The 16204-nt window shown below is 37.9% G+C and overlaps 1 protein-coding gene across 1 annotated transcript in view; it reads left to right on the forward strand.

The window, feature by feature from the left end:
- Nucleotides 1–810: 810 nt before the first annotated feature.
- The window catches only part of HIKESHI (heat shock protein nuclear import factor hikeshi), a 46185-nt gene continuing 30791 nt past the window's right edge, over nucleotides 811–16204 (forward strand). The window contains exons 1-2 of the mRNA XM_004385525.2: nucleotides 811–1051; nucleotides 4051–4288. Coding sequence (XP_004385582.1) covers nucleotides 1022–1051; nucleotides 4051–4288 — 268 coding nt within the window. The 5' untranslated portion in view covers nucleotides 811–1021. The remainder of the gene's footprint in view (nucleotides 1052–4050; nucleotides 4289–16204) is intronic.

The following is a 16204-nucleotide window of genomic DNA, read 5'->3' on the forward strand; positions in this document are numbered from 1 at the left end:
ATGGGAAAGTTGAGCAGTGAATAAGAAGACCGACGAATTGATGCTTTTGAATTATGGTGTTGGCGAAGAATATTGAATGTATCACGGATTGCCAGAACGAACAAATCTGTCTTGGAATATGTACAGCCAGAATGCTCCTTAGAAGTGAGGATGGCAGAGACTTGTCTCACATACTTTGGACATGTTATCAGGTGGGACCAGTCCCTGAAAAAGGACATCATGCTTGGTAAAGTAGAGGGTCAGCGAGAAAGGAAGACCCTCAAAGAGATGGATTGACATGGTGGCTGCAGCAACGGGCTCAAACAGCCATGATTCTGACGATGGCACAGAAGCGGGCAGCGTTTTGTTCTGTTGCACATAGGGTCGCTATAAGTCGTTAACTGACTCCATGGCACCTAACAACAACAACAACAACAGAAAGAACTCCAGATTTGGAGCAGGACCTGAGTTCAGGTTCCTCCACTTAAGTGCTGCGTAAAGATCTAAGGCTGGTCACTGTGAGCCTAAATGTCCTCACTAAAAAATTGAGATAATAATACTTACCTCATAGAGTTGTTGTAAGCAATGTAGTGAGGTGATGACTGTGCAAGTACAAGGTAATCTGTAAAACGTTACAAAAACGTCAAACTTCTCTCAGCATTGTACTCGGAAACTTTGAATCAAGCTGTGCGGGCAGAAAACCCAGACTACCAATCCCAGTAGGCAAATCTTTCTGGATCCCCTTCCCGGAAACAAGCGCAGTTCCCTCTGGGATTTGTAGTCTCGTACTGGCTCTGGCCCACTTTTCTCCCTTAGTCGGGGCGGCAGGACGTAAGCCCCGGAAGTACTTTTGGTTGATTACAAAATGTCAGAGGTCGCAGGGCAGAAGGCGTTCCTGCCGCCGGCCAAGTCGCTATGTAGTGGAGTGGCTGGCGCTGTCCTGCAAGTTCTGGAAGATTCTTGGACTTGACTAGGGCAGTAGACCCAGAATTTCTAGTTGCTGGCTTCGGGTACCTGCCCGCTCAGCGGAGCTGCCGTCGCCATGTTTGGCTGCTTGGTGGCGGGGAGGCTGGTGAGGATGGAGGGGGATGGTTTTAGAGAGGGGGCAGGATACTGAGGGCGAAGCCCGCGGGACGGGATGGTGCACCGGAGCGAGTGCTGCGGGCAGATCCACTCTTGTCTACTTTTTGACTGGCTGTGAGAGGGTGGCTAGTGGGGTGCTTTTTTTTACTCCCAACTCTGTTCAGATTCATTTGAATAATAATCACAACATTAGCTGCCATTTGTCGAGTGTCATTATGTACCATGCACCAGGCTAAGTGCTACGCACGCCTTTTGTCAATTATTCGTCATTTCAGCCTTGTATATAACGCTCATTTGGCACCTTAAACTTAATAACTCGTGAGATGGTTATTATCATTCCCTTTTTGCTCTTGAGGAACTTGAGTTTAGTCGACAGTATAAATAGTCTCGTTAATTCACACGGTGAGTTAGAGGTAAACTTGGGATTTGAGTCTAGCCTGTTTCTCAAAGGTTAAGGTGTTCAGGCAATGCATATCGTCTGGGTCCCTTTGGAAGGATTCTAGTAAAAAATGTCCTTAACGTAGTTGGAAGTTGGCTGATGGAAATGCCCGAAACTTACTGTGAGCCGTAACTGGAACAACCCTAGAAGGATGGGAAGAGCATGCTTCCTTTTTGGTTGTAAGAGATAATAACCTACCTTGTCAGATTTAAGAATTAAGTGAGATCAGCACCTGCGCTTGTTTAGGTGAATTTTGGAGGGTGAATTTTGCTTGCCTTCATATAAACAACCCAGAAATCCATTTTCAGACCTGGTTCACTTAGAGCTTTTTCTTCGTCTTCCACTTTGCCTTCTTAAATGTTGCAGCCCCTTTGTTGAATTATTGTTAAGTTTTTCATCAACTTTTGATAACGTATTCTGGACACAGTTTTGAGCAACCTCAAAGATAAATTAGGACTACCTTCAGAAAGCAAAGTCTTACATGAGGACTAACCTCATCAGGCTGTATCTCTTGAATGACTGGGAGGCCCCTTGTGATGATGGTGGTAGTTGGGAATCCTGGTGAGAAAACTCTATTGCTCCTGCTCTTGATAGGGAAAATGAAAGGAGCAACTTGGGAAGAGTAGAATTCGGATGAGACATTAAAAATGTGTGTGTGTTTTTAAAGAATAAAAAGACTACAGAATCCATGTATCTCTTATGTTGTCAGCTATTTTGGAAGACAGTTTAATTATAGCAATATCTTGTAGCTATTTACCCAACATCTAACCTCTGTAATGGATGTCTAGTACAGGTTCCTTCAGGACAAGAATTTCTTTTTTTGGGGGGGAGGGAGGAAGGGTGTTTGGCTCTTTAATTCTGGAGTATTAAAAGAGGTTAATCAACATGAAGGGTAAATAGACCTAGTGACTTCTCAAAACTTAGCTACATTATACTGTTACCAGAAGAACCCAGTTCATCTAGAGTTATGAATACAGTTTTTTATTCTCTGAAAATTCTCTTGAACAAAAGACAGATATCTTTTTTCCTAAGGTCAAGAATTAGAGTTTCATAATACAGTTTTACAGAATGACTGGTGTCCTGTACAGAGCTGACACTTAAGAAATATTTATTTTCCCTGATGATTATTTCAAGATTTGTAGATACCATGTTTTTATATGCTGTCTAAGGTCATATGCATGCCAGAAACTATTGAAATTGAATTTAATGCTTACAAAGGCGGGTTGGTTTATATTTAGTATATGTTCCACCTTTGATTTCATTTTTTATATTTAAACTGGAGGGTTTTGAACTGAGTCAGCAAGCTTCAGAAGAAGGAATCAGAAGTTAACCTTAAGAATACTCAGTCTTGACCTCTTGGGAATTTAATTTAGGGCAGTTGATGATTGTTGTTGTTAGGTGCTGTCGGTAACGACCCTAAAGCGACCCTGCGTACAACAGAACGAAACACTGCCCGGTCCTTCACCATCTCCTAAGTCGTTGCTATGTTTGAGCCCATTGTTGCAACTGTTGTCAGTCCATCTCGTTGAGCGTCTTCCTCATTTTCTCTGACCCTCTACCAAGCATGATATCCTTCTCCAGGGACTGGACTCTGCTGATAAAATGTCCAGAGTAAGCAAGAAGTGCCTAGATAGTACAATTCTAAAATAATTGATACTACAACTTGCTTATAAATAGTCATATAGCAGTATGTTTCCCTTAAGTTTCTTTGTAGTAGTAGATGGGATATTATAGAGGGAGAAAGTAAACATTTCAGTAACAATCAACAAGTACTAGCAAAGGAAAAGAAGTTGCATTCTAGGTAATAAAAATTGACCATTTAAGAGTCTTTAAAATACTGGTAGTAATTCTGATTTTGTGTTTTGGTGAATAGAGGGGCAAGAGCAGTTAAAAAAAAAACCTTACATAAGGCACACTCTGATAGCCTGTCAACCTGAGTGCTTTCAAAATTAATACTTCTTTTTGCTAATAGATGTTAACAGCAATTACACTTTTAGAAAACTAAAAGAATTTTCCCTGTGAAAAGTAGGTTTCTTAAACTTCAGAATAAGATCTCACTTTCTAAAATGACATTCTATTCTGGAACAGGAAATCAGATTACAAAATGAGCGAAATTCAATGTAGAAATTTAACTTTTTATGTAATTATTTCTATATTGCTTGCCCATTTTAATTACTTGTGATTCTTTACCTTCAAACTATAGAATAAGGCCTTAGTGTGTGGTGTTTTGAACAACTTTTTGTTTTTACAACATTCTGAAGCTGTAGTTATTTATGTAAGGAAAATCCTTTCTGGGCACTTCTAAAATAATTTATATTTCAAAAATACTACCTTCATGGAATGATCATTTTAAGGCTAAATATGTATGTTTGTGATTCTCTGTTATACTTAACACTCTCTGGTGCATTTGGTAATTCTATAATTAGAGTATCAGATTAACCCAACATTATATGTTTTGACTATAGTTGGTAACATAGTTTATAGTGATAGTATGAGGGCTATAGAAACTTATCAAAATATTGAACTAAAATGAGTTTCTTATTTTCTAGGTGCAAACAGCTGCACAGCAAGTGGCAGAGGATAAATTTGTTTTTGACTTGCCTGATTATGAAAATATCAACCATGTTGTGGTTTTTATGCTGGGAACAATCCCATTTCCTGAGGGAATGGGAGGATCTGTCTACTTTTCGTATCCTGATTCAAGTGGAATGCCAGTATGGCAACTCCTGGGATTTGTCACAAATGGGAAACCAAGTGCCATCTTCAAAATTTCAGGTCTTAAATCTGGTAAGTGTAATATATTGAAATAGTTTCATAATTAATCAAACTTTTTCCTTAAATAATACAACATGGAATATGGCTTTAAAAATTTTTTTCCATTGTATTTTTTTGTTGCTAAAGTAATACATAACATTCTTTTCAAAAATCAAGATTGTTAGAAATGTAGACTCCTGGTAGGACCTCAGATGTACTGAATCAGAAACTGAGGGTAAGGTCTAGCAGTCTATATTTTAATAATTTCCCCAGGTGTTTCTGTTGCATGCTAAAGTTAGAGGATCACTGCCCTAGGGCATCCCCCGTATGCAATGAGTTAACATCTCTTATACGTGTAGCATGCGGAGCCCTGGTGGCACAGTGGTTAAAGTACTTGACTGCTAACCGAAAGGTTGGAGGTTTGAACCCACCAGCTGCTCCTTGGGAGAAAGATGTGGCACCCTGCTCGCATAAAGATTACAGCCTTGGAAACCCTATGAGGTAGTTCTGCTCTGTTATGTAGGGTTGCTATGAGTTGGAACTGACTCAGTGGCATTGGGTTTGATTTTTTTTTTTTTTTTTAAATACACATAGCATGGTAATAATTCTGAACACTCTTTGGGAAAATTAAGAAAATCGTCACTCAGATCACTTTTTCTCTTTTCTGTGACTGCATCTAGCAGAAAAAAAAAGACAATTTGACACATTCTAGTGGAATTACTGAGCATTAAATATAAAGAAAAAATATTAAAGTAACCAGAGAGAGAAGATAGGTTTTTTGTAACTGAACAATTATGAGTTTACCAGACTTATCAAGAGCATTAGTATAGGCCAAAAAACAATAGAATAATATCTTAAAAGTGCCAACGGAAAATAACTTTCAAAACTGTCATCCTAAAGTGAAGGAGAAATAAATACATTTTTGGATGGAGATGGAGAGTTCACCACTCGTGGACCATTACTGAAAGAACCATTGAAGGTAGTTGTATGTTAGAAGGAGAAAATTGAACCCAGAATGAAGAAGATGTTACAAGAATCAGAATTAGTAAAGAAATTAGTAAACATGTAGGCAAACCTGGACAGACTGCTTATATAAAACAACACAATAACTAATTTAAACCCACAAGAAGTAAATACTGTACTTGAACACAATATGTAAGACAGGTGGGATGGTGATTTTAGTTAAGGGTTTCTGAGGTCTTACTGTTCCAGGGGAGAGTAATAATATTGATTCTACTTTCATGTAATCCTGTTAAAAATTTTAGGAAAACTAAAAAGAGAGACAGAGAGAATGTACATGTTACAAACTAGTAGAGTGTGTATGGGAAAGGCAGCGGAGAACATTTAAGTCCACTAGAAGGCAGGAAAGGAGGAAAAAACAAAATCAAAAAAGGAAAAAGCAAAGAAAAAACATGGTGTTTACAAAACAAAATAAGATGGCAGAATAATTTCCACTATATCAGTTATCAAAACAAATATAAACAGACCAAAGTTACCAGAGAAAACATGGTGGCTCCAGAATGGAATTTTTTAAAAAATGCCACAAACAAAATAATTATATTGTTATTTATGAGTGACGGGTCCTAAACATTCTGACACTCATATTTTGAGACTAATATAACCTCCTTACCAAAAAGGGCAAGGACAGTATGAAAGCAATAGAAATCAAAAGAAAGCTGGCACAGGTATATTAATTTTAAGAAAAACTAGACTAAGACAAAAGCGTTATCATGGATAAGACATTTCATTCATTAGGAATGAGATAACTCACTATGAAGACACATATTTCTAGGAAAAGGTACGTGTCATTAATTTGTGTATACCTGATAATGTGACTTCAAAATATATAAAGAAAAAAATTGACATTTACAGTAAGTGGACAAATTTACAATTAATATTTTCACACACTTCTCTTTTATTTATTTATTTATTTTTTGTTTTAGGTGCAAGTTTACAGAGCAAATTAGTTTCTATTCAGAAATTTATACACAAATTGTTGCGTGACATTGGTTGCAATCCAGTATGTCAACCCTCTCCCCCTTTTTACCCCAGGCTCCCTGTTTTCATTTGTCCAGTTTTCCTGTCCCTTCCTGTGTTTTGTCTTTGCTTTTGAACAGGTGTTGCTGTTTTGGTCTCATATACTTGATTGAACTAAGAAGCGTGCTCCTCACGTGTTATTGTTTGTTTTATAGGCCTGTCTAATCTTTGGCTGAAAGGTGAACTTCAGGAGTGGCTTCAGTTCTGAGTTAGAAGGGTATCTGGGGCCAATAGTCTTGAAGGTTCCTCCAGTCTCTGTCAGACCACTAAAGTCTGGTGTTTTTTGGTGAATTTAAATTTTAGTCTACATTTTTCTTCAGCTCTGTCCGGGACCCTCTATTGTGATCCCTGTCAGAGCAGTTGGTGGTGGTAGCCGGTCACCTCTATTCTTCTGGGCTCAGGCTGGTGGAGGCTGTGGTTCATGTGGTCCATTAGTCCTTTGGACGGATATTTTCCTTGTATCTTTGGTTTCCTTCATTCTCCTTTGCTTCAGATGGATTAGGACCAATAGATGTATTTTTAGATGGCTACTCATAAGCTTTTATGACCCCAGATGCTACTCACCAAAGTAGGATGTAGAATATTTTCTTGTTGTGCCAGTTGACCTAGATGTCCCCTGAGACCATGGTCCCCGGTCCTCAGACCCAGTAACTCAGTCCCTCAAGGTGTTCGGATGTGTCTAGTAAGCTTCTGTGACTGTGCCCCCTTTGTGCTCTATTATATATATATGAGTATACATGCTATGCATACAAATATGTATGTAAAAATATCCACAGCCTAATATATATATGGAGCCCTGTAGCACAGTGGTTAAGAGCTACGGCTGCTAACCGAAAGGTTGGCAGTTCAAGTCTACCAACTGCCCCAGAAACCCTATGGGGCAGTTCTACTCTCTCTTATGGAGTTGCTATGAATCGAAATTGACTCGATGGCAACAGGTAATAAAATGGATAACCTATATATCTACATGGGTGTCTTCTGCTGCTGTAACAGAAATACCACAAGTGGATGGCTTTAACAAACAGAAGTTTATTTTCTCACAGTCTAGTAGGCTAGAAGTCCAAATTCAGGGTATCAGCTCCAGGGGAAGGCTTTTTATGTGGGCTCTGGAGGAAAGTCCTTGTCATCAATCTTCCCCTGGGCCAGGAGCTTCTCTGCGCAGGAACCCTGGGTCCAAAGGACACACTCTGTTCCCAGCGCTGCCCTCTTGGTGGTATGAGGTCTCCCTGTCTCTCTGCTCGCCCCTCTCCCCTATATCTCAAAAGAAATTGGCTCAAGACACAATCCAATCTTGTGGATTGAGTCCTGCCTCATTAACATAAGTGCCGCCCATCCCACCTCATTAATATCATAGAGGTAGGATTTAGAACACATAGGAAAATCACATCAGATGACAAAATGGTAGACTGTCGCGCAATACTGGGAATCATGGCCTAGCCAAATTAATACATATATTTTTGGGGCACATAGTTCAATCCATGACAGTGGGTATACTCCTATAAGCCTTCCTTCCCTTAGTCAACATACATATCACCTGTGTATCTTCTTGTAAGTTATTTGACTTTACTGTTGTAGGGTTGTATATATGATAGTATTTACTGTGGTTGCCTCTTTTTTTTTTTTTTTCCTTTTTTTTTCTTGTGTTTCTCAGAGTGTCTGCCTTGGTCAAGTTTAACACACTTCTCTTGATAATTAATATATCAAGCAGGTAAAACATTAGTAAGGATATGGAAGATTTGAATAAAACAGTTAACAAGCTTGAGCTTAGGGACATTTATAGAACCCTGCAACTAATAATTAGATCATATACATTTTTTAAGTACATAGAAAATTTATGAAAATTGACCACATACCAGGTCACGAAGCAAATCTCAGCAAATAGCAGATAATCAGTATGCAACCCACAATGCAATATAATGAGAAATCAAAAGATAAAACATTGCCATGCTTGGAAATTTAAAAATAATTCATGATCAAACAGGAAATGATCATGGAAATTAAACTACAGAAACCAAACCAAAATAAAAATATCAGACATCAGACCATTCAGATACAGCTAACTCAAGAGATTAATTCATAGACTTAAATGCACTTGTGTGAAAAGAAAGATTGAAATGAATGAGCTAAGTACTTAACATAAGCAACCCAAAGAAAGTAGAAGAAAGAAGATTATAATGCTAAGAACAGAAATTAATGACAGAAAGCAAAGAAACAGTAGGACTCAATGAAACCAAAATCTGGTTCTGTGAAAAGGTGATTATAAAAATGAGCTAAGATTTATCAAGGAAAATGAGAGAAGGCACAAATAATGTTATTAAAAGTGTGAAAATGGAGACATAACTACAAGATTATAAAACATTTATGAACAATTTTATGCTAATACATTTGAAAATGACAGAGGAATAGATGAAATTGCTATTTTCTAGAAACATATAACTAAACAAAACTGACTCAAGAATAAATTGAAATCCTGAGTAGATATAATAGCAATAAAGAATTTTAGAATTAGTAGTTAAAAATATACGTCCCCCTTCCACACATAGATCTCAGGCCCAGATGGTTTTACAGACAAGTAAACATTTAAGGAATAAATTGTTCCTATCTTACATAAACTTTCAGAGAATAGGAAAAGAGGCAGAGCTACTCATATTTTGAGAGTAATACAACCTCCATATCCAAAAGGGCAAGGACAGTATGAAAGAGGAAATTTGGCCTATGCCAATTTCATTTAAGATTTTTATTTCTTGTATACATAAAATATTTGCAAAATGAATTCAGTAAGGTATCTTACTGTTAAAAACTTTTCATTATAGAAAATTCAAGCATATACAAAAGCAGATCCAGTGGAATATTGAACCTTTCTACTCATCACCCAGCTTCAAAAATGATCAACTCATGGATAATTTTATTTCATTTATAGTCCCACTCACTTTTTCCTTCTCATACTCTTTGGAAGCAAATTCCAGAATCACAGCACATAAGCTGTAAATATATCAGTATGTATCTCTGAAAGATAAAGCCTCTTTTTTTTTTAAACATAACTAATAATGCTATTATCATACCTAAAAACAAACGATAGTTCCTTAATATTGAATATCTGGCAAGCATTCAGATTTCAGTGGTCTTAAAAGTTTTATGTTTATATATACATTAAAAATAATTTAAAAATTTGTTCTAATATTTATGTATTTTTAAAGTTTTTAAATAGTTTCAGCATCCATGTAAGGTCCTTACATTGCAAGTATTTGACAGGTCTCTTAAGTATCCATTATTGTCATAGATTAAATTGTGTCCCCAAAAAATATGTGTATCAATTTGGCTAGGCCATGATTCCCAGTATTGTGTGATTGTCCATCATTTTGTCATCTGATGTGATTTTCCTATGTGTTGTAAATCCTACCTCAATGATGTTAATGAGGTGGGATGGGCAGCAGTTATGATAATGAGGCAGGACTCAATCTACAAGATTGGATTGTGTCTTGAGCCAATCTTTTTTGAGATATAAAGGAGAGAGGCAAGCAGAGAGACAGGGAGACCTCATACCACCAAGAGGGCAGCGCCGGGAGCAGAGTGTGTGCTTTGAACCCAGGGTTCCTGCACAGAGAAGCTCCTGGTCTAGGGGAGGATTGATGGCAGGGACCTTCCTCCAGAGCCAACAGAGAAAGCATTCCCCTGGAGCTGATACCCTGAATTTGGACTTCTAGCCTGCTGGACTGTGAGAGAATAAACTTCTGTTTGTTGGGGCCATCTACTTATGGTATTTCTATTACAGGAGCACTAGATGACTAAGACAGAATTATAAAAATAAAAGTATAATGTGTTCTCCATTTACTGTTTCCAGTAAATTAGCAGTTGGGTATAGAAATTTGATTAGATTTTATTTAAACTTATTTTTTAATTTTTTGGCAAGATTATTATAGGCAGTGTGTTATTCTTCAGTCGGGAGGCACATGTATGGTTATCTCTCTTTTTGTGAAATTAGCAGCCATTTTATGCAATGCTTAGGTTCCTAATTAAGTAGGAGTTCAAAAGGCGATATTTTAATTCTTTCATTGTGCTTATAAGCTGTAATACCCCTATAAAGAGAAATGTGCATATCTACCATTTGGTTACCTGGAGATATAGTCATTATACGAAAGGTAGGATAAATGCTTGATTCTTTCTTTTTGTAGACAGTGTTCAGAAAAATAAGTTGATTCCCTAGCAGTCTCCAAAGATAATTGAGAGTTAATTTTTCTTTTTTAATTTGGGATGAATTTTGTAATCATGGATATATGTGTTCTAACCACTGGTCAGATGTGTTCTAACCATTGGTATACCATCAGGATCCACTGGACCTAATTATGGTTTTTCAGTTTCTTTTTAAAGCAAATATTAATATTTCATGCTTTTCATCCTTTCTTAAGAAATCTTCCAAAGAACAGAAAATTTACTTTTCTTTGTTAGCAGATTTTAATAGCCTTATTGCAGTGTGATAGATCACTTTTATGTGGCCTTTCTTGCCACGGTCTTATAACTCCCACTCAAGTGATTTAGTGGGACTGTGCAAATAAGGTAATTGTGGCACACCAAGGGGATTGGTCAGTTTTGCCATATTGCAAGGCTTAAAAGAGAGCCAGTTCCAGAGCAAGAAGAGGATCTCACCACTACCAAGGAAGAAGAACCAGGAGTGGAGTGTGTCCTTTGGACCTGGAATCCCTGCACTGAGACCCTCCTAGACCCAGGAGACAGAGAACTGTAACACTGAAGACGGCGAGAAGCGGTGACAGAAACAGCAGCAGGAGAGACCAGCAGGAGTCAACATAGTGGGTTTCCTGGCCCACGGAGCTAGAAAGTTGAGTGCGTTAGGGCAGGAGGCTTGCTGAGGGAGCAGGGTGCCTCTGGGCACTTGGTGGAGCTAGGTTTGCCAACCCACGGAGCTAGAGCTGAGCACCTTTGGGCTGAGGCTTACTGGTGGAGTGGGGTGCCTTGGGGCACTTATTAGCAGAGCTAAGAAGAGGTTTATAAGATTTGCCTGATCAGGACAGAGGCCAAAGGACCAGAGAGAGGCATTCCTGTGGCCGTGGCTGGGAAGAGGCTGTCTTGATGTAAGAACTGTGTCCTGAGCATTCCTGAACCTGAATTGTAACCTGTTACTTTCTTAATAAACACTGTAATCGTGAGTATTATCTGTGAGTTCTGCGTGGCCATTGCAATGAATTATGGAACCCAGCAGAGAAGTGTAGAGTGCCATAGGAGGGACGGTCGGTGTCAGAATTGGTAAAGATGGCTGAGAGAGGAGGCACATCTGACCTCTGCCTCAAAGGAGTCAGCCTTGGGCTGCTGATCTTGATTCTCCTTTCCCCTTGTGAAGTTAGAAGAGATCAGACACTGCCCCCATGCCATTTTTACACTTATTGAGGTATAATTGACATGCAATAAACTGCACATATTCAAAGTGTACAGTTGATAAGTTTTGATATCTGTACACATCCATGAAACTGTTAACACAATCAAGATGATAAACATATTCATCCCCTAAAGTTTCCTTTATAATCTCCTCTTTTCTATCTCTTCCCTAACCTTAGGCAACTACTGATTAATTTTTATCACTATAAAATAGTTTGTATTTTCTAGAGTTTTATATAAATGAAATCATACATTATGTACTCTTTTTTGCCTGGTTTCTTAGCATAATTATTTTTAGAGTCATCATGTTGTAGTGTGTATCAGTAGTTCATTCCTTTTTATTTTTGGGTAGTATTTCATTGTGTGGCTATACTATAATTTGTTTAGCCATTCACCTGCTGATGGACATTTGGTTTGTTTCCAGTTTTGGGCTCATAAAAATAAAACTGCAGTGAATATTTGTGTACAAATCTTTGTATGGACATATGCTTTCATTTCTCTTGGGTGAATACCTAGCAGCACAATGGTGGGGTCATATGGTACTTGTATGCTTAACTTTTTAAGAAACTGCCAAAAGATTTTGCATTTTCCATTTCAACCAGGTTCTAGTTCCTCCACATCCTCACCAACACTTGGTATGATTAGTTTTAGCCATTGTAACAGGTGTGTTGTGGTATCTCATTGTGGTTTTTATTTGCATTTCCCTAATGATTATGATGTTGAATATTTTTTCATATGCTTATTTGCCATCTGTTTATCTTCTTTGGTGATGTGTCTGTTCACATCTTTTGTGTTTTTTTTATTGAGTTGTTTTCTTACTGAATTTTGAGATTTATATATATTCTTGATAGATGTTCTTTATCAAATATGTGATTTGAACATATTTGTTTCCAGTCTTTGGCTTATCTTTCAAGTAACAGAAGCTTTTTAATTTTGATGAAATCCAATTTATCAGTTTGCTCTCTTCTGGATTGTCCTTTTAGTGTTATGTCTAAGAAGTCTTTGTCTAATCCAAGAGCATGAGTTTTCCCCTAGAAGTTGTATAGTTTTAGATTTTACAATTAGGTCTCTGATCCAATTTGAGTTAATTTTTTTATTTAGTGTATAGATCAAAGTTAATTTTTTTGCACATGGATGTCTGACTGTTCCAGCACCATTTGTTGAAAAGATGAAGTCATGATCACATTTAGCTATATCTATCATCAAGCATGTTCACTTATGTTTACTTGGGAGCTCTCAAACTGCTTTGTTTTAAAGTAAAGTATAAATATACATAAATATTTATGTGTTGATTTAAAAAGGAAAGAAGGAAATTGAAATAGATACTATTACAGTTTTTTAACAGTAAAACACTAGTGCAGTGCAGTGAATTACTTAATATGGCCCTTCTAGCCATAGTCTTCATAGCTCTGACCAACAGACTGGGTGGGGATATGCAAATGAGGTGCTTGTGGCCCACCAAGGGGATTGGATAGCTTGCTAATAATGTACATAAGGTGCATGGCACCCTTGAGGGGGTTGGATCATGCAGATAAGGTGTATGGAATCCTAATGAGGGGATCGGTCAGTTTTGCATCCCATTAGGCTTAAAATGAGCCACCGCAGAGGTGGAAAGTGGGACCTTACAACCACCAGGAAAGAAGAGCCAGGAGTGGGGCATGTCCTTTGGACCCTGGATCCCTGCACTGAGAATCTCCTAGACCCAGGAGACAGAGCTGTAACACCAGAGACAGCGAGAGATGACTAGAAGCAATGGCAGAGAAATGGCAGTAGCAGAGGCAGCAGAACCAGGAGACTGGCAGGAGATGGCGCGTTGGGCTTTCTTGCCCACTGAGTGATGAAGTTGAGAGCCTTTAGGCCGAGGCTTACTGGCAGAGTAGGGTGCCTCTGAGCACTCATCAGTAGAGCTAAAAGAGCTTTGTAACACTTGCTTGAGCAGGGCAGAGGCCAAGGGGCCAGAAAGGGGCATGTCTGTGGAAACAGCTGAGAAGAGGCTGTCCTGATTTAAGAACTGTATCCTGAGCATTCCTGAACCTGAATTATAACCTGTTACTTTCCTAATAAACCCCTTAATCTTGAGTATTGTCTGTGAGGTCTGTGTGGCCATTGCAGTGAATTTTCAAACCCAGTAGAGAGTACAGCGGGAGGGATGGTTGGTGTCAAAATTGGTAAAAAAAAAAAAACAGTTGGAGGGTGAAGGCATGTCTGTCTGACCTCCTCCTCATAGGAATCAGCCTTGGGCTGTTGATCTTGATTCTCCTTCCTCCTCAAGAAGTTAGAGGAGGGCAGATGCTGCCCCCACGCTATTTTGACAGTTAGTTGAGAAACTTGCTGGAAAGATTGAATGGGTGCTGGTAAATATTTATGATAATAAGCAATACAGGAAGAGCAGCAATTAATTTGGGGAAAGCGGAATGTAATTTTTTTTTCAGTTTGGGTTTGAGGAGCCCATGGGACATGATAGCACCACCTTAAGTATAAAGTGGTAGGTTTTGTTTGTATAGCAATAGAGTAATAGCGAGCTATTAACCTCTTGAATAGTTGGAAAGTATAGAATGTAGCACGCTTCATTTTGTACCCACACTTATATTGGTTCAGAGCTTGGCTGCTAACCAAAAAAAGGTTGGTAGTTCGAATCCACCAGCCGCTCCTTGGAACCCTATGGGGCAAGTTCTGTTCTGTCTTATAGGATTGCTATGAGTTGAAATTGACTTGATAGCAGCAGGTTTGGTTTTTGATTTATTGGTCACCAGCCATTAGAACAGGACCTGTTTTTGGTGACATGGCAATTAAATTGTCGATTTCATTGTCTTCACCTTACTACTCCCTCTTCTGTTTGCCAAGCCTCATTGCTAAGTCTCTCACACTAGCCCCAGATTTGCCAAAATTTGAGTTGGGAAGGTACAATATTCCTTTCTCATTTATGATCAGTACTCTGTTCCCTGCAGGAAATGCTTTGGGGACAGTGGAAAGTGTTTTTCCCTTTCCTTTTTGCATTGTTTTTGGCTCTTTTCTTATGACACCCAGGAGATTGGTGGTTGGAAGAGTAACCAGATATTTCCTTATTGTGTTATTTCATCTAATATGGAGAAAACTTAGCAATCAAAAGTGAACTAATCCAATTACTGTGACTGAAACTTTATAATAATTACTCAGTGAGATATATTTTTTGTTGTGGAGTTACACTTTTAAAACATGGGCTAGAATCGAATCCCAGAGTAATATTTGATCCAGTAGGGGGAAATGGATTTATTCCCATTATAATGATAAGACTAGTTATTTTTATTATCCCACCTTTTTAAAAATAATTATTCTCATCATTTCTATTAAAGCATGGCTATTGATAGTTTTATCCATGAAAAGGAATTGTCAGGGCAGTACTTGTGATGCAAATGCTTTATTAAAGAAAAAAAGCAGCTTAAAATATTTAGAGATTTAGTTCATATCAACATTAAACAAGTGATAAAATGCTGTTTAAATGTTATGGAAGGTTCTTTACCAGTGAGTTATTCGAAAAACACTTTTTGGATGTTTAAAGTATTAGAATTCTTAATTTACATATAGAAAGTTAGACCTACTTTTCATAGTAGGAAACGGTGTATTATTAAAATATAAGAATAAGTGCACTTGTAATAGATTTTTATTTTTCAGTCTTCTTTCCTCCCTCTCTCCTTCCCTCCACCCTCCCTCCTTCCCTTCCAACATAGAAATCCTTAAAAAAAAAAAAAAATAGATACAAGCTTAGGAGGTAAGATTTGATAGTTGGAGAAATTTGGAAAGTTTAAGTAAAATAAGCCTCTTGCAGTTTTGTATTTAGATGCTGTCTTCATAATGTGAAAGAGATATCTAACCAAAACAAGAAAAATGGAGAGTTCTGTTTAAAGAGGTTATTTGCTTTATAGGACGTTTATGCAAACTCAGGTTAGTGCATAGAAAGGTATATTAACAAAATTAGACTTTGTTTTTATGGAATTTCTGTTAAAAAAAAAAAAAGTGGGCAGCAGTAGTACTTTTGCTATACCATGATTCTTAAATTGTCTATGATGTGAAAACTTGGGAAATACACTAGAAATTTCTTTAGGCATGTTTATTAAATAAAATACAGAAGAAAAAGTATCTGCTTATGTAGTTGATACTTTGTTGTATATATCATTCCTCAAGTAATTATTGAATGTCTACTTCATTCTTAGCACTTGTGCTTCAGATTGATGACTGTTCTCAGTTAGGATTTATATTTGTGTGAACACTAAAATGAAACCACAAGACAATGTTCAAAGGAAACAGTTTAGTGAGTGTCTTAGTCATCCAGTGCTGCTACAACAGAAATACCAAAAGTGGATGGCTTTAACAAAGAGAAATTTATTTCCTTACAGTAAAGTAGGCTAAAAGTCCAAATTCAGAGTGTCAGCTCCAGGGAAAGGCTTTCTCTCTCTCTCTCTCTGCCTTCTCATCACTGTTCCCCCGGACTAGCAGCTTCTCAGTGCAGGGACCCCGGTCCAAAGGACGCGCTCTGTTCGTGGCACT

Source organism: Trichechus manatus, unplaced genomic scaffold (genome assembly GCF_000243295.1).
Source record: "Trichechus manatus latirostris isolate Lorelei unplaced genomic scaffold, TriManLat1.0 scaffold00140, whole genome shotgun sequence".
Taxonomy (NCBI): domain Eukaryota; kingdom Metazoa; phylum Chordata; class Mammalia; order Sirenia; family Trichechidae; genus Trichechus; species Trichechus manatus.